We start from the raw sequence: 25,537 nt of genomic DNA, 5'->3' as shown, positions 1-25,537 counted from the left end.
GTCTTTAAACCTCAAACGGACATTACCTCAATACACAAGTTCTTTTGTTTTTGCTTTTCTTATTCTCTTTCTGTCCCACGGCAGGAGGGAATGAGAGAGCATAGTTGCTGGACAGGGTCGACCCACAACATATGTAAAATTAGTAAAGTTAATCTTGAATGTGATTTTTCTGATGTAGATAAGACAAAGCAATTAGAAAGCTTGTCTGGAGTTCTACCAACAGGAGACTGGATTCCAGTGTGTGCTACTACTAAAAAAAAATGCAAAGGCAAAATACTACAGCAAGGCATTTGGTAGCACTACTCAGTTTTCAAAGACAGGTTATCTACCATTCGTGCTGTAGCTATAGAGGAACGCTGCCCAAAAGAAATTACTCTTCCAGTCATGACTGGCAATATGAATTACAACCCTGACTACTCCACAGGTCCTCCCTTGCTGGCAGGAGGAAAGCAGCTAGCACGTGGTTGGATACGTTACCAAAATTTTGGCAAAGACAGTGTGCGAGACTTGTGAGAGAGCCCTCAAGGGAGAAAACATGAGCAGCTGATTTTGGGTTGATCACTTACAAAAATGCCTCATGTCAACATGAGTTGCAGCTCAAAAAGTAAGTCTACTTGGGAATAGGGTAGAAGTCACTATCTGAAATGCTGTCCTCAAGAAAACAGGAATTTAGACCCTGATTCTAAACATACTTTTCTTACCTCATTCCCTGTTGACATGACTGCAACCACTGGAAACTTGTTAACTTCTACTTCGGTTACTCCAACAGTTGCTAAGAGACCAATCTCAGACGGACCCATGTGGGTTCCTTTAGCCAGCACACATTCACCTCTTTTAATGTCATGTCCTATAGGTCTGAAAATCACAGCACAGAAAAAAACGAGAGAAACCCAGAATGAGATTGAAAGTATCTCTCCTTGATTGGTCCTGCCCCTGGTAAGCAGTGTCCAGGGATGTTTATTAGCCAGATTGTCAAAATGTCAGTACTAATGGTTAAAAAACGAGTACAGAAATCACCAGCCCTTCTATTCCTTACAAAGGTATTTTATTGTTTATAAAGTAGGCTGTTTACAGACCTGATATCTTGGCCTGGTCGAGCCTGCACCAGGATTCGAACCTCTAGTTCTTCAGTGCCCTATAAAAACAAGGAGATCAAACACGGTCAGCTGGGCTATTCAAAGAAGATTAATCAGCTTTAATTTCTCAGAAGTCTACACAGCTTAAAGCACTCGTTACCCTGAGACCTTATGGTTTAAGCATCATCATCGCTCTCCTGATCTGTGTGTCAAGATTTTAATACAGTGTGTGCTAAAACTGAACGGCTTTATAAGAAATTCTCTCTTTGATGAGCGCAGCAGGGAAGGACCAGCACTGAATACATAGTTTTACTGTCTTTTTTTTTTATGATCCCTGTGTTTATGTATCTTTCCTATGTTATGTCCTATGTTTGTCTGTTGACCTGCTATACCAAGTGGATTCTTTCTACTCCTCTCAGCCAACTTGATAGGCTCAAACAGTTTCAAAGATGGCATTTCAAAAGAACCACTAGTCTGACAGACAATATGCCACTACATCTGCAGAAAGGTGGGAAGAAGCTGTATGTTCGGGAAGAAGCTATACGCTCTAGCTGTTTCAGGATTTTCACATAGATTCCTGTAGTGGAAACTCCTACTTGAGAGCTTTGTACAAACCAGGAAGAGGCTTATTCATCACATTTATTCACTGTGAACAAGAAACAGTGGCCTGAAAACCCTGATGCCTACTTTAATGTTTGTGTTTACTCCTTCAGAATTTCAATGGTTTGGTGACTCATTCAATGCCAATAAATGGCACATGACCTATATTGTTAATATTTAATTTATAAGCCCTGGAAGTGGTTGATGATACATATGCATTTGAGATAGTGCCAGCCTGTCAGTAGCACTAATTTACACTTAGGCTGGAACAGATTTTGTTTTCACATTATCATGTAGTGCTTCATACTTTAAGTACCTCAAAGTTTTAAATCAAGCACTAATATTACAAGACAAACAAGGCACGTCATTGTAATTTGGAATTTTTACAGGAACGATAGTATTGTATAGGACACTGGGACTTGTCTCTTTTCTTACAGTTGATATGGACTGCATTTTCTGAGTTCAAACCAAGTGCTTTACACTAAAGGCCCCACAGTTAAAGTTAATGAACATGTTACAGATTGTGATTCTGTTTACCTACTGTGAAAATGGATAAATTTAAACCCCTGAAAACCAAGAAATGACTAACAAAAACATCAACCCTGAAATAATTGATTCCTTACTTTATCACAGTATTTTCAAAATAGGCTTTTAATGCAAATTCTGTTTCTTTTATACCTGTTCCCCTTAATATCAGAGAAGTGACTATTTTTGGCTTCTAGTGTCCAAAATGGCTGTGCTGGTGCCCAGGATGTTCTTTTACCTCTATCCCCATCAGAAGCTGTAGAAGACGCTTTAGGCTTCTGATGAAGATCTGGGGCAACAGTCAAAAAATTGTTGTATTTTTATGACACTCTGAGGATAGTTGGCCAGACATGAAGATTTGAATTTCCCGTATCCTGTTAGCAACTAAAGATGGCTAGGAAGTTTCTAGGGAATCAAGAGGAGTGCCCATGATACATTTCAGTAATAGAAAAGGTCCTGTTTAGGACTCCTGGATTAGGAGAGAAAAGAAGAAAAAGGCTTTTGAGGAATTTAGTAATCCCAGGTTTGAAAAGCATTGTGGAGACTGTGACCATGGACAAAATGGTGATGTGCAGAGATTATTATTTATGGAACTGATGGATATCCCAGAATGCTTTAGGAATACAAGATAATTCAGGGTCGCTCGAGGCAGGGCTTGCAGAGAGGTATGACATTATACTGAGAACATCTTCCATTTGGTGTGTAACAAGCAGCATCCTTCTTGCTGTGTACTAATATATCTTGAACTTACGAGTGGTTTACTCTACTGGCTGTTAACAGCCAGCATCCATACAGATATACTGATGCTTGGTCTTGGTCCAGACTCTAACTCTTGTTTTGGTTGATCACATTGGCCTCCTTTTTCCTACGAGGTGACGTGAAAACTCAAAATGAAAAGGGTGTAGACATGTTTTTGCAAAAAGATCTTTCTAAATGATTGTACATTTGGCAAGCTGATGAGAATTTTTCTTCCTGCTAGATAGATGTAATTCTTTCCAGGCCTGTGACTTCTACAGTCATTTAGGGAATGCTTGCAATGATGCTAAGTACTGCTACAACTAGAGGTCAAGGAGGTCCCTTTTAAAAGTACTCTCTGTCTTTTCAGAAGAACACTTTTCAGATGTTAGAGATTTCATTTCAGTTAAATCCCAGCCCTGAAGGAGTTCTTATACTAAGAAGAAAAATATTCTTGAAATATATAGCCTCCCAGGCACGAAAAAGGTGACAAAAATAACATACTAATTGAACTATACTGATTATTTATGTCCAGGATTAAGACAGTGGCATATTTAAGGACAAGGAGAAACTGATGAGTTGTACCTCAAACTTTTAGGCAGGAAAAGCAGCTGAAGGTGGCTGACCATTTGCTAAATATTCAGAGTTTAAGCACATAGCAAAATAATCTGTTCCTACATGCAGAGGAGAACATGCACAGAAAAAGTGGAATCCAGGAAGACAGTCATCCAAAGAAGCAGAAGCTAACAGGTTATCATGTATGTTGCTCTGCAATATGATAGTCCTCCCATGATGAAGTGGGCAATGACCACAGAAAACTTGCTCAGTAAGGCTAACTGAACGATCAACAAGCAGTGAAGGCAATGGCGTATTTTAGGGGAAGATACAGCTTGTACACACACACCTGTAACCTCAAAGCAGGACTGACTCAGTACATTCTCTGTTAGGAAGAAGGCCAGCCTAGACAGCTTGCTGACTTCATCAGATGTAAAAATATATGCATTTATAGTAATAAGGCACAAGAAAGGATCATGACAGAATGTTGCAGTTTCTGCTGTCTTCCTCAGCTTTGAACACCAGAATTCATCTGCTTACACCCCAGCTGCAATTGCAATGTTAGCACAGAGCTATGGCGAAGTGGAAAAGCTTGTCAGAACAGCACCAGAGGAGCAAAGGCTGATTTGAGCAGAGAACCATGCACATCATTTCAAAAGCAAACTTGGCAGCTCTGTCAAATAGAGATGCATCTTCTTGCCTTAAAATCTGTTAGATGGTGGCAAACACAATGATGTTGTCCTGAAATCACAGCTGGGTAAGTGAAAGAAATGATTCAGAAGGAATTACCTGAACACAAAGGAAGTCTAAGATGGAATGTTTGGCATACAGTTGTCTACAGAGAGCTCCTGTGCTCCATCAAAAAACTCCTTTTACTTTGTTAAGATAACTGTGCATACGGAATTAGTACTATAGTACTCGTATTTGTTCAGTAGTATTTTGCAGCATCTGTAAGTTAGAGTGCTAATATGATTTATAGGTATGCTAGAAAATCTGTTCATATTAAACAGAGTAAGACTATGTTCTGGATGAATATGCACCTTATCCATTTTCTGGTTTTCAGAGGTCTTAAATTCAGTATTTTCCTCATTTTAAAGGAACACAGAGGTCAACTGAAGAAAGTTATGGTTTAAAAAAATTTGAGGGGCACTTACTTCCCCTGTTACATAATGAAACCCCTTATTATAAATATACACATTTATTGTAAGTTATGTGCACAAGACATTCTCCAAAATCCACAAAATTCACCTTTGCTGAAACAAGACCAACTCTGGTAATACAGAAGCATCTTCACAGCATAGTTCAAAATCCAAGTCATCACATGGATTTTGCTGCCCTTAAAACAGTTCACTTTCCCCACAGAAAATCATATTCAGCTTTAACTCTGTCAGCGGTAATGTTGCACTATAACATTTCAATGTATTATTCTGGAATCAATATGTATTTTCAGAAAACTTTTCCCCTTCTTACATGTTGAGTTTAGGAGAACTTTGGAAGTCCTCACCTTGCTGAGTTTCAGGACGATCCTGAAATATGAAGACTGCTCTACTGCTAAATGTGAACTCAGTAGAAAGGAAGGAAATGGAATGTCCGATTCCCACTACTCTGTATTTTAAAATGTGAATACAGTAGGCACTCAAATCGGACTGTAGTTATGGATCTCCAAGAAGTATCTGCCTTTCACCCAAGTCATGCTCCCAAATACTTTAGTGCCAGCATTCAACAACTGTGATGAAAAATAGATGTCAGGGCAAGTAGGTACTGTTATGACATCCTGAGAAAGTGAGTAGAATTGCCACTAGGAACTAATGTGAAAATCCTCAAACTTTTGAGATTAACAGAAGAGCTTTTCTGTAGGACTATTGTTCATATTTACAGGATTGTACCACGAGCCATTTTCTGCTGCACAGAAAACAAAAATGAGTTTTAAGTTGTGACTCACATCATCTGATTCCCTGATGAGCTCTGTATCTTCCACTTGCACCACTGCATCAGCACCACATGGAATTGGAGCACCGGTTGTAACACGCATTACTTGACCAGGCATCACAGTCTGAGTTGGCTGAAAAGTAACAAACAAAAATTAATTTATTTTTGAAAAGAAAAAACTCAAACCATTTGAACTTCATGGAAGTAATCTGAAAGACTAAAATTCTTAACTGTGGCATGACTCTTGATATACTGCTAGTGGTATCAACAGGTATAAACTTTAGGCCGTTGCTTCAGATATGGCTTTTTTTATATGGTCAAATATTAGGTGGCTTCAGATTTTTCCCCTTAAATTTCTAACACAAGAAAAACTTTTAGACGAAGCAATATACTGATACTGTGGTTGGCTCAGAAAAATAACTGGTGCAGAAATATGTTAGATCGGTGACCTTCTAGAAACTTAGATAAATAAAAATCTAGTAGTTCTGTGTACATAAATATTTTTGTAGAGTACTCTGGTCCCTAGGGTTGAAATTTCTTTGGTCTGATTTGGTTGGGTTTTTGTTCTGCTTTGTTTTACCAGCACTCTATATATGAAAAACCAGCAGCTTGTAAGTAAAGTAATGTCACCAGCTGCTTCATTTTTAAGCAGATTTCCTCATACTGAGACACAGCTCAACACACGTAGAGTATCTATCTTTGTGAGGATCAGTTTAGCAAAGCCTAAAGTTGATAATATTCTACAGTTATATAAAGTCACAGTGCATTACAAAGTTGCAGCAGAAGCAATAAAAAGAATAGAAAAGTATCAGAATGACGTGATAAAACAACCAACATGGTTTTAATAAAATTTCTTACCAGTCAGGCAGCCTATTTTAATACACATTTTCCAAAATCCAGGGTAAAACTGTAATTTGACCATGACCACTTAAGGAATAAATAACTAAAACAAAAATCTTTCTGAAAAAATGCAACTAAAAGAAGCTGGTATGAGGATTGAGATTTCATTTCTAGAATGAGTGCTTGCTCCCCGCAGCACTTTAGTAAGCCCCATTTATTTAGGCTTTACTGTGATTAGTGAACATGCTACACACAGATCCACACAGCTCTGCTCAGACCAACGTATTCTGTATGTGTAATCCATGTGCAGTTTGACTCTATCTTCCATATGCAGCATTGGAATATGTCCAGGGCTTCTCTGACTGTGATTAGCATGTAGTTGGTAGCAACCCACAGACCTGCAGGCAGCACTGCTCAAGCACTGTCACCTGCTCCCACCCAGCACTCATTTACTCCCTGACTTGTGACAGGAGGCTCTTAGACATCTGCAAATTCTAGACCGGTGGCCAACATTACAGCTGTGCAGAGCTGTGTGTGCTTTGCCCACTCTTCTACTCCATTTCTGCACTGCTGTAACCTCTGAAATGTGAGTATTGCTTTGAAATGTGTATATTGCAAAGGTTGCTCATTGGGACAGAAGCCCTAGGGAGAAGCTGGAAAGGGTTTCCCTCTGGTTTAGCACCATATCACAGTGACCTATAGTATCCCAAAGAAACAACCGAGCCTGGAGTTGATTGGATCATGACCCTTTTCTACAGGTGATGGAAAGCTAACATCCTTCAAGAAGAACATAAAAATGCTCAAATAAATGAAAAAACCCCACCAAAACAACCACGCTTACCATGTGCCATGGTTAGTGTGTTTTTAGGGCAAGATTCATGTCATCCTAAAGCAGGTATCTAAACCAGATAACACAAAAATAATACTTCTTTTTTAAGAATGGTATTTATTTTTCACCACAGACTATGCAAGGAGCTGTGGATGAATAGCTGAGATGCTGCCATTTATACTGAAGATGCTTAAAAGTGAAAATAGTCTTGTCTAGTGTGTTATTTTAATTCTTATGAACACAGATGTTGCAAAAGGCAAAGCTTATGCCTTGGATTATGGGACCGACCTCTTTTGCATATTGTTGTAGATATAGTCTATAGGTACATTAACAACAGGTAATATTGTTTTGAACTTACTACAGTACTGATGTCTTCAACAAGAATTTTCAGAGGAAAAATGTATTGCATAAAAAAAATGTCCCATTTAAAATGGATTTTTTCAGCCTCAAGAACCACAAAGAATAAATAATGTCTACAGCTGTGCCAGAAATCAGTGCCTACGGTGATAAAATGCACTGTAACTATCCATGCTTTTGGAGTTTATTACTAGATGAGTTAATTTTTTGAGATGTAACGATGTGAAACATTTAGACAAATTTATGATACAATAACAATTGTTTTTAGAATTGGTTGTGCTGCTCATGTATTTAATTCACTTTTTGTCCTTTGAGAATTTGATATTAACTTTATGAGCAAAAGTCAACCACCAGATTTGTGTGTTAATCTCTAGGGCTGTGTTCTTCTGTGCTAGAGACTATGAAGATAAAGAAATGACTGCTTCTCAGAAAGCATATTAATGTACAACAATTTCACAGAAGCTCTTTTAAAGGCCTTTGAGAGCTCACACTTACCTGGAACAGGGTAGTACTGGGTTCTGCCCTTTGCCTTCATCACTGATAATCTATTTAATGTTAGTCACTGGATAAAACCCAGAAGTAATCTATGGAGCACAGCCCCCACCTCAGGCATTCTCTCTTGCGCATGATTTACGATGACCCGTGCTCCTTTCTATAAAAAGGCCCAAGTTAATGGAATGGTGGAAAACGTCTGTTTTCAATCCTGTATTATAGCTGGTTAGTCACAGTGCCTCTTACAAATGTATTTAGAAGGTCTTCCACGAAATGGTAAGTAAGCTCCAGCTATGTAAGTCTATAGGAAGAAAACGACTGCTCCCCATGGCTGAGTTTTTCATGCAGAGGCCACGTGGATGGCTTGTGACCAGTACTCTCAAATGTGCCCTAACCTCCCCAAAACAGGGTAGCATCTGAAAGTTTTCCTCAATACAAAATAAAAAATGCTTGTTAACATAAACACGACCATCTGGAAATGGAAATCAGAAAATAATACAAGAAATATAAATTGATACGGAAATGTCCAACTTGGCTATATGGCCTCGCTGCAATTCTCAGACCCATTTCTTTCTCTCTGTGTAGCGTTTACATGACCTTCTTCCCTACAAGAGAAGCCAAATCTAAACCTATTTTGAACTCCCTGCTGTGAATCATTCTGTTAATTGGTCTGTAACATGAAAAGCAGAATGTTGCTGCTGAGAGTGACTGAAGGGTGAAATGAGACTGAGGAGCATTCCAAGGCTATAAATAACTTCTTGGGAAGGAGATGAACCTGAAGATGTGTTGGCCCAAGAAAAAAACTTTGACCAATTATTCAGAGGTCAACAGCCTAATTTTTCCACCTCGCTACTGGTACTATCGGAATTATTCTCTCTCTGCATGCCTCCTCCCACCCAATTTTTGTTCCTTGCCAGAGAGGGTTCCTATTCTGAGTAATCTGGGAGGACAGACTGTCCCCGCAGAGAGACATTTGTGAGCTCTTGAATTTTGAGGAGGGAAGCAAGCTCCCATTTGCCCTTTTATCCTTTGTACAAACCTGCTGAACTGATTAGGACACTGAAACCTTTAGATCTGTGCACAGTCCTTCCCATTACACACACCTTTAACAGTCCTGGTTTTAAGCACCACTGTGCTGTGATGTTTTTTAACTAGCAAAATGCTAATATTGATGACAGGTGAATAATGATAGGAGTGATAATTCAGCAGGTTGCTCTGCTGGTTCTTGCTACTTTATAGTGACCATAAAAAGGTTGTAGAAATAGTTGTCAGCCTTTTGGATTCTGGACTAGTGCTTGAAAATGCAGACAGAAGGGCTAGAAGTCCAAGGCAGGTGAAAAAAATACTGAATTCATTAGTTTACTTGGTTTAGTATTCAAAGCAATTTTACATATTTTGTATAACAGATTCATTAATCTAAGTTCATGTGAATTTCCGTATTAAGATGATGTCTATTATACCAAGGTATAATTCATGATGATGGATGGGAACTACAGCAAAATTTATTTTCACAGTTCTTTGTATCTATCACGAGTAACCAACTTAAATGTCTAGTATGCATTTAGATGCAGTTCAACTCCATTTTTAAAAATACTGAATAATTCTGCAACTGGTAATACTTCTGAAACCTGAAACAACTTTTGAAATACATCTGGTTTACTTGGACTTTTTTGTTTAGCAGTCAAAATGGGCACAGTGTAGATTCCTCATTAAAACTGATCAATCCTTTGTTTTGCCTGTTACATATTGCCTTTCTCCATCATTTCACATACAACGCGCAGAATTATGAACCAGGATGAAATAGCTGGAGAAACATTGTGAACTAACCCATGTTCTCCTGAACAGAAGTTAGCAGGTGTAATTAAAATGACAGAATAGTAAAAATGGTTGAACATAACTGAGGTTTTTTTTCCCATTACCCCAATATTAATACAGGAATTTAATGAAATAAACTCTTGAATTTGAGAGCAAATCACAAATTGTGTCTATTCATGAATATTTACGCAGCACAGCAGGTCCTGAAGGGTTGCTGCCCCCACTGGCTCTTAAACTCAATCCACACACCTGCGAAGGTGCACAAACACTCTTGATTTAACAAACAAACAAGAGCAATACCACAAACCAGGCTGCTGCCAGGCTTCCTCAAGATTGTTCTGATCATTACCCATCTGTAAAGGCTTCATACAAAATTCTTACACCTTGTTTTGCAGGTATTAGTGTGAAATATGCAAGCAGCTTGTGGAAAGTTATTGGGCTGATGTCCCTTTAAAAATCTATCAGCAAAAAGGGGGTTAAATCATGCTTTTATCTGTTTATGAATTGCGATGCCAGTAGGAACCTTATGTCCTCTAACACTGTATTAGGGCAGAACAGTACTGCATGCATGCCTATCGGACATGTCAGCACAATGCTCTGAAGTATTCTGGGATACCCTTGTTAGTTCCTTATGTAACCGTACTGCCTCACTTTCTGAATTCATGTCCCAAGGCACAGAGCAGGAGGGTCGGTACAGCTGTGTCCTACTTCACACCACCTCCAAGAATATTCAGATTTGGAGCACTAGCAAGGCTTGTAAAAATACAAAGAAATATCTTACAAAAGAAAAATATGTTAAAAGGAAAAGAAAAGAAAAGAAATTGTGCTCACCTGCTCACCAGCCTGGGATTCCCCTATGATGAATCGATCTCCTGGGCCATCAGCAGCTGTTAAGATGGACAATACAAATGGTAAAGGCTGAACCAAAACAAACGATGGCATTAGAAATTAAGGAGAACCAAAGAATGATCTAAGATTCAGCTCTTCAGTGTCAGCATGACAAAGGTTATAGAAGTTTTGCAAATATTTCCCATTTTAGGTCCTTTTAAGTTGTGTTTATTGTTTTGAAAATTACAGGTTCTATAGTACTGTTAACTGAAATTTTCTGGGCAATATGGGATCAAGGAAAAAAGATTAGGAGGAATTACATTAATAATAAAAATTTAAGAGTGTTCATGAGAGTATATTTGTGTAATTTATAAGATTTATAAAAATGTCCACTGTGAGCAAATCTTTCTCTATGTGAAACTAACACAGGGGCATCACATACCCTGTAAGTGTGTTATGTACCTTTTTTCTAGACAACAATGGAATACTGACATTTTACAATCTCCCTCTGCCTTTGGAGGAAAACATGGACAAATGCCACAGTTAGATTGCATAGATGACCACACAGGTTTGGCATTTTCTGAAGCGCAGTAGGGCTAAGATAACACAACCTGGATGGACACATTAGAAGTCTGAGTTCTGTTCCTTTTTGTATTTTAGGAGCTAGCACTGAACTAGCTACCTTGTATCTTTCACTGAAGCCATTCTGAAAATTGAAAGTCAGAGATCATTGATTTAACAAACTGAAAGTCTCCAGGACTTCTAATTTGCCAAATCTGTATTTTTAGCTGGACAACAAAGGTACCATTACTAACAAAGTTTAAGCTTCTACCTGCCTAAAAGGTCTTTCAACAAGTTGCATTAGTGGTATTATAGGCTCTATCTACCATGGTGTAAAGTACGTATGGAGAACAAGCAACTCTTGCCCATCCAAGCACAGCAGGCATGCTGTCAAGGGTGTTCTGACAAACCGGGTTCATGCCATCACATTTAAATGTGTCTTTTTGTTAATTTAAAATCTCTAACTGTCAAAAGTTGATTTCCAAGAGATGACGTCTGATCAGTGACAATGGTTATCTTAATACATTCTGTTTTATTTCAGAAGCCCTGAATATACAACTAGATAACCTCATCTTATCAAGAAGAATTACTTTCAGGAAGGATGTCCATTCAGTCTGTATAGTGATTTATCACATCTGTACTCATACATCAGCTGCAACTCTGCAGATGATGATCTACAGTACTTAGCCATGTTTGAAGACTAATGATTAACAACTTTAAAAGCCTATTGAACAGCCTAATCTATGAGCTTTAGAACAAACTCTAAAATAAGAAAGTGGAAAAGGACTCTTCAGCTACTTCTTGAATAAGGCATATAATACTACTGAACACAGTTCTCATACCTTCATGGGAAATAATGCACTAGGATGATCCAGAAAAAGAAGAGAAAAAATTCCCTTATAGCCAAATTATTTTAAACCTGGTATTACTGAATTAGATTTTATTCCCCCATTAATAATGATACAGATGCAAAGTTTACAGGTGATGTACAACTGATATAACTTGAAGAAAGTGGACAAGAAAGTGGGCAGACAGGTTTATGTGACTGAAAGCTAATCCTTAATGTTTTGGAAAAAATAACTGTTAATGTCATCAATTTTCTCTCTGCCTACAAGCTTTGTTTCTCAAATCCTGAGATAACAGGTCTACAAGAACAGTAACAGAACAGAACATTTCAGTTGAAAGGGACCTACAATGATCACCTAGTTCAACTGTCTGATCAATTCAGCGCTGATCAAAAGTTGAAGCAAATTATTGAGGGCATTGTCCAACTGCCTTTTAATCAGTGACAGGCACGGGGCATCGACCACTTCTCTAGGAAGCCTGGTCCAGTATTTGACCACCCTCTCAGTAAAGAAATGCTTTCTAATGTCCAGTCTAAACCTTCCCTGGCAAGCTTTGACCCATTGCCATGTGTCCTGTCACTGAATATCAGGGAGGAGAGATTGGCACCTCCCTCCCCCCTTCCCCTCCTCAGGAAGCTGTAGAGAGCAATGAGGTCCCCCTTCAGTTTCCTTTTCTCCAAGACAGACAAATCCAAAGTCTGTAGCCACTCCTCATGGAACATCCTTTCCATCCATCCCCTTCCATCAGCTTTGGTGCCCTCCTCTGGACACATCCAAGTCCCTCACTGTTACTGTATTTGAATCCACCATCAAAATCAAGGTCTTGTGTGTTGGTTCTGACAGAAGTTGTTGAAGATGGCTTCCATGATCATTCTGGTCATTCTGTGTGTTTACCGAGATTGCAGAATCAGAGAATCATAGAATCATTTAGGTTGGAAAAGACCTTTGAGATCGAGTCCAACTGTAAACCAAACACCACCAAGGCCACCACTACACCATGTCCCTAAGCACCACATCTACATGTCTTTTAAATACCTCTTTCCCTTACCATGTAGCAAGCAGGTTGCAAGGCAGCATTTGCTCGACTCCAAGGCCCTTGTCAGTCAGCATTGTACTCGGAGCTCCCCCTCTTAGCTTTTCTCAGTGTTACGTTACCCGTCTTTCTCTGGCTACCTTTGAGCTCCCTTGCTGCTACTACTGGTCATTACACACACAGAAGACAGCTGCAGTCAAACTCATCTTGCAGACCTGGAATTTTTTTTTTTATATCAACTCCATTGGGAAGCTACCGGACTACATCCATTGCCTGGGTTTGCAGACAGTCTATTTCATGGACAGTTGCTTTCCATTGTTTCAGCTACCAGTAACAAAAAAGATATTTTAATATCCTTAGAAGAAAGTTGGCTATTGTGTCCAAATATCAACATGGTGTTACAATTATTCAGCCCCTACCACAAAGAAATAACTACTAGTATAGTGTTCAATTGTATATTTAAATTTTCCTCCACAGATATCTGAGGTGACTATCATTGGTCTCACTTTCCAAATGGAGTAAGTGATGCACAGAGGAGCAACTTGCTCAAAATCACACAGCACCTAGTGACAAAGCAGAGGATGGAGTCAGGTCTCCTGGGAAACCACGCACTGCTTGCTCTGTACAGTCACATCATACACGGCAACAATAATATTTTCAAAGTAAAAAAAGAGTTCTTCTTTTGAAGTGCCTCCATAAGAGTACATTCTGATATGTATTTCTGAAAATTCTCTAATGCAATAATAAAATAATTCACAAATAGGAAGCTGGATCTGTGACAGTTGAACAAAGTAACAGAAAAGCAAGAAATTCCAAATTAAATCAACAACAGAGGAATAGAAGAATAATCTGACATTCAGAAACATACATTCTATTACTCTCCTGAACGCGTTATGTTTCCAAGAGACTCACTAGCAACACAGGTGCATGTCTATGAGCACACATGGACGTACATCTGCTGTGTACATATGTATCCACTTAAAAGATCTGAATTCAGCTTTATGGTCTTCCTTCAAGACAGCTGCATTCTACATAACTGTGACTTCAGCAATGATCTGAATCAAATCTCAAAAACCCCACACAACTCATAGATTCAAAATAGGTGAACTAACACATTGTAAAGTGGTTTTACAGACACTATACTGCCTGTCTACAAAGTGAGTGTTTACCTCTGACGGCGTAGCCATCCTTTACTGATGCTGGAAATGGTGGTAGATTATCTTTTGCATATACATCTTGAGCAAGGACTCGGCCCATTCCATCTAGGAAAGAGAAAAGAGAAAAGACCATGCTCCATGTCATTACAGCTAGTGAAAGGGGGAAAAAAAAAGGTGAACAGCAGTGTGCTGTGATTAGATCTCAGTTTTTTGATTTCTGCCTCTACATAAATGACAAAACACTGAAGTCTGAAAGTACTGATGAAAGATTTGTTCAGTAAGTCTGTGTTCCTGGTTATGGTGAAATTGTTGACAGTAGATCTGAATGCCAAGTATCCAAGCCCAGAAGTGACAGCTTTGATATAGGATCAGACAGAAAAACCAAGTATTTTGTTGCTTCAGGATGAGTTTTTCTTCTGAAATCTCTTAAAAATACACACTTTCCTGTGTTTAAACTTAAAAAAAGAAGTTATTTTTTTAAAAGCTTTTAAAATAACATTTCAGAATTGAATCCTGTGTACAAAAGGTGATGGATTGAGCCCAGAGGATTCACATAAACAGTAACGATGGAAAAGTTTCCATAAATTGACAGAGAAGTTTTGCAATAGATTAGCTTTGCCTAATTGCTGAGAGCATTTCTGCTTAATGGAGGGTGAGTGCATGTGTGTGTCAGAATTATTTATGTAAATATACGCTATATAGTCCTAAGTATTTTAATAGCTGTTTCAAACATACTCTTTCCCTTCACTTAGCAACTATGACTGATAAGCTGTAATTTGGCTCAGCCTCCCTGTAGAGACTGATATGAATTACTTCACCCTCAGTCAAGTGTTCACTACTTGTTCGCTTTTATGGCGCCAGCAAGAACTTTTTTTTAATATGATGTGGAACAGAGCGGAAAATATGTACCTTATCCCTTCACAGAGTGGGAAAGTGAGAAAGATTTATTACATGTGTGATTAGATGGACTGGGAAGGGGCACATGGGTCAGAACTACTGAGATTGGTTTGATTCCAGTATGTCTTAGCAGAAGAAGGGAATCTCATCTTGTAATAGAGGCCACTGCTCTTAGGAGTGTGTTGTGGCACAGAAAGTATGAAGAAGTGAGTGGATGCGTGACTACTTCTGCCAGGAGAATTTGGGTGGATATGTACTTTATAGATTATGATCTTTCAGACATGCCAAAAGAGAGAGACATGTATCAAGTGTGTTCCTTGTTTTACAGATAGGGAAATCAGCGTGGTTCTGGATTTGCTGGGAAGGCAGAAGACCTAACGTTGCACACTAAAGGGACAGGTTTTGTTAAAAAGCGCACCTACTTGATTTGAAAATGTTCAGCTCCGGTGAAGTGGTGTTATAATGGAGATTACTTGTATTTGTTAACACAAAGTGATTTAGTTAGCAATTAATTATAAGAACTACAACATCACTGTGCTCACATCCATCTGTATCAACTTTCAGCCTGAAGCAAATATTCATGTTGCATCTCTGAAATAGGTATTGCCATGAAAACACCGATAAAACCTGTTAAAGCAACTAGAAAAGCATGTTTGTGATGGCTATTAATACATCTGTGCATCACTGCATATCAGTGTCTGTGACACACAGTATAGAAGTTATTAGAAAGCTCATGAAACCTTGTACACTGGCACTGGAAAAGACTGTAGACACAGCCATTTAAATTATAGCACAGAAAAGGCAGCTATCAAAAGCCTAGTAAACCCACCCTTTGTTCATAGATGCACAAAATCTCATACAAAAGTGATGCTTCTAATTTTAGCAGGCATGTTGTGTCTTCATTTTACTTCTTGTCTGCTTGCAAAATCACACCAATTAGAGAAAAGTTGAACAGTATGTTCCTGGCATTCTGCCATGCAATACTTGAAGGGAATAAATGGCTAGCTGGTAGTAGGAATGAATTTCATTAAGGGGAGAAAAATGTAAGAATTACTGGCTGAAGCCTTAAGGCTTTTAAAATGAAGCAACTCAGCAACTAAAGGACAATCTGAAGTACCTCTGTACTCTCCTTTATTTGAGCAATTATTTTAGAAATACGCTGACCTTATTTTGATTAATTGTAATTCCAAAAAGATGTTCTGAAGTATTTTAATGTCATCAAACTGCCCCTTGTGATGCCCATAATTTTCTGATTCTAACAAAAATGGAGAATTACATTAAACTCACTTTTCAAATTTGGGTATTTTGTAAAGCTTAGCTGGTGAAACTGGTACAGTTCTGTGAAGAATATTGATTTCTCAGGGTATTGGTACTGGGATAAAGCAGTGAGAAAGGTGTTGTACTAGAGATGATGGATTTGCTCCCATTTTGTAAATATTGTCCTGACAGCACTTCAGTGTAATCTGAAAAGTCAATGCTATCAAAATAATCAGCTAGTTCAAAATGAAAAAACTGTGGAAAAAAACGTCCAAGCTCTACAGAAGTTACAGGGCTCTTGGACTAGATCAGAAAAGCTGCTCTGTTCTGAGGCTGAAGCTTATGAAGTGTGGATTGCCTCTGCTTTGTTCTTTTAGTATCAATTAAACTTCTGCCTCTTAGTTTCAGAAGAATAATCATTATCATGCTGCCTAAAAACTTAACCTTATATACTCATGGAGCAATGTTCAGGTAACTGCGTTTACCTGGAATAAAAGGCTAATGGAAGGCTTCATATACCAGATATTGATGATGGCAGGTTGCAGGAGCGGGCTGGAAACTAGGACCATGCGTGGCAATCAGTTAGCTGAGGGGAATGTGCTCGAGCTTGTCTAGACAACAATTAACATGATGAGGCATGTTTGCAGAGCACAGGGGAGTGGGAGACGGATGGCGCCAAGGAAAGGTAACACCTTGCTGTTAATTGCTGGCAGTTAACCACCAATCAGGGATTGCCTAGTATGCAAGGCTTAGCTTCAAGAACCAATCTGTTTAAAACGCGCAGCTTCTGAAAGTCTATAAAACCTCGTGCTTCTGTACAATAAATTGACATTTGCTTGCATCAAGCTGCGTCCCGTCTCTTCATTCACCGCAGCAGGTGGGAAATATGCTTCAGATGCCTTTGGTTTATGGCCCTTCTGTAAAAAGTTTTAGGACTGTCCATTTTTACTTTTTTTTTTTTTTTTTTAATATGGAAGAGGCTAAATGATCTACACAGGCACTGAGCAATACAACTATCAATGTGAAAGTCAAGTTTCAAAAGATAACTGTACTCATCCTCCCTCTCATGTCAGGGGGGAATAGATTTGCAAGACTACAGCATGCCTTGACTTAACCAAGGCAAGGACTGTACTGGCTACTTGTACAGAGCAACGTTCAGCTGCTTTACTTACGAGGATCAATACTATGTATTATGTTTAGTAGTATAAATAAATCAGGTTAAAATTAATTGGGTAATTTGTTAATGAAATAAATTGCAATCCTAGAACTTTAAACAGTTCACTTTCCTTACAGAGAAATTGTGCTCCTGAAAGTCTCATTTCACCATAGTTCTAATGAAGAAGTTTACAAATCAGATGTATGAAAAGGCTGCTACCTACTGTGGGTATAAATGTTTGCACAAAGACTGGTGTATACATATAAATAGATGGCGTCATTATTGTTATCGATTTCAACAAACAGCATGTGAGGATTATGCTTACCCTATGTCTACCTAGAAGAATATTTTTAGCCATATTTTATTAAGTTTTAGGGAAAATACACAATGGAAGCAACACAAAAGGGTTGTGAAACAGTATGTAACTTTTCATCCAGAAGTGTAAAAGACAGAGAGATGGAGAAAAATGAAAATGAAGATAAAAGGACAAGAGAATGAGACATATTTATAGAAGAACAAAAAAAAAGGAAAAGTAATAGCTTATCAATACTTTTTTTTCCCCTATAATCAATACAACCCAAATCCAAGAATTCATTTCTTCACTTAGTTTTGTACTAGAGGTTAAAAAAAATCAAAACTATTTTTATGTAAAAAAGAATAATAATGCTACAGTACCTTGACAGTACCTCACATCGCAAAATAAACATATGCTGTGCTTATTTTTTCAGGGAGGTACATGCCAGACTTCCATCCTTTATTTCAGGAGATCAGTGTTGTATATATAGCACTTTGACTAAATATACCTAAAACTGTGGCTTATCATACTGTCCACAATGGGCTGACAGCTATCCAAAAAGGTCTAATAGTGATGCTCAGGCATTTATGCCTTACAGCCTTCTTCTAATCCACACACCACTATGAAAGTGCAGGGTGTAACGTGTGTATTCCTTGCTGATCCAGCATCGGTGCTGTTCTGAATGCAGGGTGTGCACTCAGAGATCTGCTTCTTGTTACCAAGGCACAGGGAGCACTGAACTCCATTTGGAGCGACTAAACACACAGCTGTGATTGTACATACAGTCTGCTAAACCAGGATGTCAATATGAAGATATCTCGAAGGTTTGCGGCAGCACAAAGGTTTGGTGCAGAGCACGACAACTTTGAAATTTAAGAGAATATCCCATCCAGAAACCACACGTACGTCTCTGCTACCTGGAGTCCACTGATGTCCTAAACATTCTGCCTCTTGAAGCTTGCGGTTCTGCTCTCTCTTCACTCACCACCTCACCTTTGGAAAATCTGGAGGAATCCCTGGAGGAGGTTTCCTCTTCCCTACCTACATTAGGATTACTTGCCAGCAAGCTCCCTGTCATGGTTTTGTGCTATGCCAAGAACACTCTCCGAGATCATGCCCAGGCTTGGTGTAAGGGATAGCAGAAGCAAGGGAGACACCTAACAGGCACTATGAACACACTGTTCCAGGAGGGAGGATCGTTTAGCTGAATAAACATGAGAGGGCCCTGCTGATTCCTTTTAAGGCCAGAAAATGGCTTCATCTGTCCCCATTTATTTATAAGTATAGACACAGTCACAAGGTCTGACATTTTGCCTGCTGTTTGGTGCCATTTAAGACAACTTCACTGTATAAATCAACAACAGTTATGCTTGATTACAAAGTATCAATAAATCAAATGTTAAATGCAAGTAAATATCAGAAAAGGATCAAATGTGCTGGTAGAATAGAAAGGGAATTATGTTGTGTTTATGAGAAGAGGAGGCAAATTCTGGAATGACCAATGGGCCAAGCAGGATCCGGAAAAACAGACTGAGATGAACCATAAAGATAGAGGCATGGAAAAAAGTGACCTGGAACCAATAATTGCTTTGATTTGTTCATTAATTGCAGTTTGGAAAGGGGTTTTAGTGAGAATCTCCTACAGTACGTGAACAGAGTGAACGATCACTATACTTGGCATCTACGAAAGTCCAGTGTTCAATCAATCACTAAGGCAAATTGTGGTTTCTATGTTTTAGCTTTGTTGGATATAACACAGACCAGAAGAAAATTCATTGATATATCTGAGTTCCATTACAGGTATCTTCAGGGAACAGCACTGAGCTCAGCTGACAGTCACCTGACTTTGACAGCAGATTTCTTCTCCTATTATTGGCATTTCCTAAAGCAGTTTCTCCTGGAGAAGGTACTGTCTCAGACACCTCACAACATTAATAAAAGATCAAGAGCTTATGAAGGCTGTAAAATAAGGAATTAACCACCCTAATCCTCACAAAGAGTCCAACTTAAAATACCTCTGTAATTGATGATTTCTGTTCCAAGCACTGGGGTCATCTCCAGAACTGTAATGAAGGCCTTGTCCATAGATGTCAATGGGAATGGAGACATGCGGTGTCTTCTTGCTACCTTGGTAATGTCAACAGCACTGTGACCTGCAACAAGAGAGCACCAGGTTTATGTAGGCTACACACAGTGATACTCATTTAAACCATTTTACTGAAATTAATCCGGCACTTAGGGGTAAATTAAATCAGTTAGTTATCACTATCGGCATTTATGCCAGACACTAGGAAGGCACTATATTCAACTAGAATCAAAAGACAGATTTAAACCAAAATGCAATCTACAGTTGAAAAAGTTCACAAAAGTGTATATCCCTACTTGTAATGAAAAACATACCAGAAGTTTTGATGAGCATAAAAGGATCAGTGAATCAGAAACACAAACCCTTCAAAACAATGCAGTATTTTACACTGAGGACCATAATCTGAGGCTAACTCGGTTCTATGAACTATGAACTCAGGACAATTCACGCCTTGTTCTGTTCCCCACAAACACATCTCAATCTGCTACGTGCAGTGCACAGATAAAACACAAAGGGACACTGCCCCAGCGAGTCTGCAATCCAGGAGTGAGATGGGAGCCAAAGATTTGAAAGGAGGACAGAGGGGAGCACAACAAAACCGCTGGACAGTCAAGACAGCAGATGTGCTTCCAGCTAGCGAGTATCCTACCCACTGTCAAGATTTCGTAGTCACCATAGCAAAGTGACATTTAAATGTATAATTTGAGTGAAGGTAGTAGATGCATTAATGGAAGCCTACTTTTCCCAAGTATGAGGGACAGGTTGGGAGAAATGATGACAAAAGTTGTTTGGAAATGAAGCCAACAGCATGTTTGATTTCTTGGTACTTACTGAGAGAGTAAACAAGGGGACAATAAGCTCTGAAGGATTTTGAAAGTCAAGATGAGCAACTGACGAGAGGGAACTATTGCAGGAATACATAAACAAGAGTAACAGGTACAAACCAAAAGATTAAGAAAATGACAGTTGTAGAAATATCTTAAATGGATTTGCCTAGAGCAAGAAGGTGTTTATGAGAGCCAAAGTGGATGATGTTCTGTATGTAATATGTAATGATATTCCTAAAGCAACATAAATTATATAAGATAGCATTAAAAAATAATAGAACCTAATTTTTAGTTACATGATTCTGCTTTGCAATAGCTACCTAAATATCCCTTTTGCTGTTGCACATTCCTTCAAATTTTGGAAAAAAAAAAAGATTCTTGCATAAAGTGTAGACTTCTAATAAAAAATAACTATAAAAGTAATAAAACAATCATGCAATCTAAGTTTTTCCTTCAGAAGAGAAGGTCGCTTAATCAATCTGTATATACACAACTTCTTTCAGCACTGACACATGCTTGTCTCTCTACATGGGAGATTGTTCATTAATTTTTTTTTTGCTGTTAACCCAGTAAAATATCTTTAAAAGGAAGAAGTAGAGACAAATAAAACTGCCCATCTAATTCCAGTCCCAAGAAAGAGTCTGGAAGAAATTATTTAAACAAACTCTGAATGATCCGAATTAAACTACTGTGAGATATAAGTGTAACTAGCGGAAAAACTGCATTCCTGGATTTAACAATCAGGATGTCCCCAGCAAGCTTACATTTTATGTTATTATGCCTGTATTGTGTTAGCAACCTCATAAAAATGAGGAAAAGGAAAGGAAGGCATTTGTGAGACACAGTCAAACTTCCCATACTTTTTTTTTCAGAGAAAGAAACCCTGCTTAGCAGCACCATAATTCCTGCAGGTCCCGCAGATTCCCCTCAATATATGTTAAAAACTTTTTCCTGACTTTATAAATTAAGAAACTATTTTCTAAAAGGAAAAGCTGGAAAAAACGAAGGAAGATGCTAGGAAAAAATGTCACAGCAGTGAAAGCTGGGGGAGTTCTGTGGCAGCAAACAACCTTTATGCTACAGCCATTATGTGCTTTTATGTTTTACTGCTACCTAAAACTCCCTGTTAGCTACTTCAGAAACCAGCATTTCACCTCTTTAACCTTTAAAACTTGAATGAATTCAGAGGCTACGAATACTCTGAATGGTGTCCAGAGTACTAGCTTCAGATTTGGAACTCTGTCTCTAAGTCAAACATTCTGTTAAAATCTACTGATGCATTCTTCAACACATCTGTTTTGAAAATAGATAAAATCCCCTAACCTCTGCAAACTTTGTTCCAACACCAAAAGTAACACCCATTACTTCTGCAAGAAAAGGCATGAAAATACATACTTCAAAAATAAAGCTCCTTCAGGTGTTAAAAATATGAATATTTTTAACAGCATGAATAACCATAACAAAGAAAGGAACAAGACACACATGTAACTACTAACCCTTCTCTGTCCCTGTTTCCTCCCACAAACAAATGCTAACTCTCCTTTTAGAGTCATTATCTTATTATCATTAAACAGACCCAGAGACAAACAAATAATGATTTTGTAAATTCTGAAATGACTAAGTGGTGCTTTTTAATTACAAGTAAATGGCATTGAACAACTCCTCAGACATTCCCAAGTTATCTTTCACTAATGTCAAATGTCAGATGGTTCTAAAAATAACTACTTATATTAAGCAGCATTTCATATGAGAAAATAATCCTCTAGCTTTGAAGCAGTGAAGTCAATTGGTTGCATAAGGTAGAAAATTCCTGTCGGTCTTCTCTATTATCACTAAAACAACTTCCTATTCCTGTTGGGTTTTTTTTATATATATATATATATACACACACACACACACACATATATATATAGTGGATCAAATTTGAGACTGGAAAAGATTTCCATAAAACAAACGAAAGGAGTTGTGCAAATTAAAGAACAGGTCATTTGGATCAAATTTGAATCCTTAACTTTTGTATTTTTTGGTTTGGCATTATGTAACCCAACATTCAATCTCATGTTCAGGTATGAAAATAAAAATCATATATATCCTTAGTTTGATTATTTCCATTTTCTTTGTCTTTGAGTGTTGATTTTTTTTGCCCAAAAAACTTGCACACACATGATAGTTTACAATAATACATCACCACAAACAACACAGACCTCCATGTCATTAGAAGAAAAACCTGAAAGAAAAAATTAAAAGGCAACTATCGATTAATACATAGACATGACACGCTCTTTACACTTCTTTAATTTCCTATTTGGACTGAATTTCATTGCCTTAAGTTATGAAATTTCTTCTGCAAATCCACTTATGTCCCAACCATATCCTTCTCATCTGACTGTCATTTGCTGTCTTCTGAGCAGTCTTGGTTTCTCAACAGAGCTATGAAGTTTCAGTACTTACTTGCTCTGAGGATGTTCTCCTTGCTGCTGCACCTAGACTGGACCTGCAGAGAGAGCACAGAATCTATGAGATACAGAAGTTAACAAGAATGCAAAATACAGAGACATAATGGGCAAGCTCCTGGGATCTAAGACAGAGGCTATATGTATTTTCAGGAACATTCTTACATACTCTGTATGAGATAAGTACGTTTACGCAGAAGGGTAGTAGCTGATGGTCAGGATCTGACACAAACAATTTGATTCCACCCCCCACATAAGAAACAAGATGGCCTAAGGACAGTAATAGAGAGAAATCAAAGAACACAATGGTTAAAATTACGTGTCAATCTCTAGTTTTAAACAGAATATCCACATTTCCTTATACAACTGTAATTACAGTAACTCTGAATCTAGGCCCTGTTATGTTAGTATTTTGTCTAATCATAAAACAATATTATCACGACCTGCTTTAAAATTCTATTATTGATATTTTCAGGTATTGTAGAAAGAGCTTAAAAATACTCAATTTAGATTGCGTTGATTCTGAAGACATCTAGTAAGACTTCTTCAAAATTGTATCAACAGCTCCTGGCTGGGGCCAGATAAATTTACTCACTTGTTTCTGTTTGTTTAAAAGAAATGCTAGGCTCAGAATGAATTTTACAGTGCAATTCTACTTTAAAAAGTAACTGTGAGGGTGGCAACTGGCTTCTCAACAAATCCTCTTCCTAGATGCTTAGCTCCCACTGTGCTATTCCAGACACTGTAGTCTGACTGTGGGGAAATGGGAGGATTCACACTGGTCTAATATTCTAGTAACACTGGGTATTTATAGAGTTCCATCCGTTTACTGTACAGATTTTAAAAAGAATTGTTTTTTGAAGAGTATCAGTCCTGTAAACACAACACAGTTTAAACTTTACCTATACTGAAGCATCAGCTCTTGTTAATTCTTCTCAGGTTTGGAAACCTTGTATACATTGTGTAGTAACACTGAAGTTGCAAGTTTTTAGGTAACTACTTTGACCAGCAGGCTGCCTTCTGGCAGGTCAGCTGGCTGAACTGGTAACACTTTAACAAGCTTTCTGTGTGGACAAAACCCCAGCTAAAGTAAACTTCTGAGGGAGGCAAATCTCAGAGAGAGGATGAACGGTTTCCTTCTCTTTTTTACCGTACTGACAAATGTTTTGCCAAATTTCAGTGAGAGGATAATAAAGTAAAACTGGGTAGACGTGGTGAAGGAAGTGGAATAGCACAGGTGACGCTGAGGGTGTAATTTCCCTGCAGCACCACTGTTCTCTGCTGAAAAAGCAAAGCAGTGAACCCAGATTATCTTTCAGACTACAGTGTCAATTTGCAGTTCCAGAAAAATTGCCTAGAAAGTGAGTATGTATGGTCTAAGAATTGATGCAGAATGGTGCACACTCAACCCCCCAAAAGCTGTCTTCAGAAAGGAACCACCACTTAAGGCTGAAACCAGCTGTGCCCCAACTTCTAAACCTCTTTCTTCTGTTCCACAGCAGCTTGCCCCAAATGTATATTCACATAAAGAAATTTGGATTCTACAGCGCAACACAGTCTACTTATTGTAATGGAATAACTTATGGAAAGTAATGTTGCAACTTAGAGTGGGTTATGGTGTCCTTCCCTGAAAAAAACTGTTGTTTAAAAAAAATCAACAGAAATCCCCCAAACCCTCCCTCCTTCCCACCAAAAATACTATACAAGAAAACTGCAAACAAAATATTAATGATGCCCAAATTTGGCCCAGAGTTGTTTTACCAGATTTCAAAGGCACGACATGAACTCTCTTTGGAAGAAGTAAATGTTTACCTATAATTTGCCAAAAGACAATTCTGGACCAAAAAGATGGTATAATGGTAAGAAAGAAATCATGAAAGAGGGAGGCAGAGAGAGAGGCGGAGGTGGGGTGGGGGGCGGAGAGAGAAGCAGGATGGACGTGGCAAGGCAGAAGATGGTGTGTGCAAAAGGAGACATGGGCCTATGTGTGTAAGACTACTGTTTAAAATGGAAGAGGCTCTCTTATTTCTCACTGAAAACCATATGAAAAGAAAAAAACGAGGAATGGGCCTGCTGCAAAATAACCAAGCGATTCAGCAAACTGTGGAATGAAACTCAGTGAGATAACATAGTCCTAAAGAAAAAGGCAAAAAACCAAAAATACAAAACACAAACATTTGAAACAATCTACTAAAACAAACTAAGTAAAATATGTGATCCAAAGGACACAGATAAAAGCTACTAGAGAAGGAGGAAAAATGTTAGCAGACAAAGACAGTGCTAAAGAAGTAAAATGAAAGTCAAGAGAGTGTCTTCAACAAAGTGGAGGAACAGAAGGAGCCCAAACCCATAGCGCAAAGCAATGTTTGCGAATGGAAAACAGCTCCTT

General features: G+C 38.3%; 1 protein-coding gene across 10 annotated transcripts in view; it reads right to left on the bottom strand.

Moving 5' to 3' along the window:
• The window catches only part of GPHN (gephyrin), a 290,823-nt gene that overhangs the window by 30,804 nt on the left and 234,482 nt on the right, over positions 1 to 25,537 (bottom strand). For all 10 annotated transcript variants that reach the window (XM_080396441.1, XM_080396439.1, XM_080396435.1 and 7 more), the window contains 7 exons: positions 23,147 to 23,189; positions 19,798 to 19,935; positions 14,190 to 14,282; positions 10,585 to 10,640; positions 5,434 to 5,553; positions 1,077 to 1,135; positions 702 to 855 (listed from right to left, as the gene is read on the bottom strand). In XM_080396441.1, the coding sequence (XP_080252567.1) occupies positions 702 to 855; positions 1,077 to 1,135; positions 5,434 to 5,553; positions 10,585 to 10,640; positions 14,190 to 14,282; positions 19,798 to 19,935; positions 23,147 to 23,189 (663 nt within the window). The remainder of the gene's footprint in view (positions 1 to 701; positions 856 to 1,076; positions 1,136 to 5,433; positions 5,554 to 10,584; positions 10,641 to 14,189; positions 14,283 to 19,797; positions 19,936 to 23,146; positions 23,190 to 25,537) is intronic.

Source organism: Falco punctatus, assembly GCF_963210335.1.
Source record: "Falco punctatus genome assembly, chromosome: 7".
NCBI lineage: Eukaryota > Metazoa > Chordata > Aves > Falconiformes > Falconidae > Falco > Falco punctatus.
Note: the sequence above shows the minus strand (reverse complement) of the source record. Positions and strands in the feature narration are given on the sequence as shown.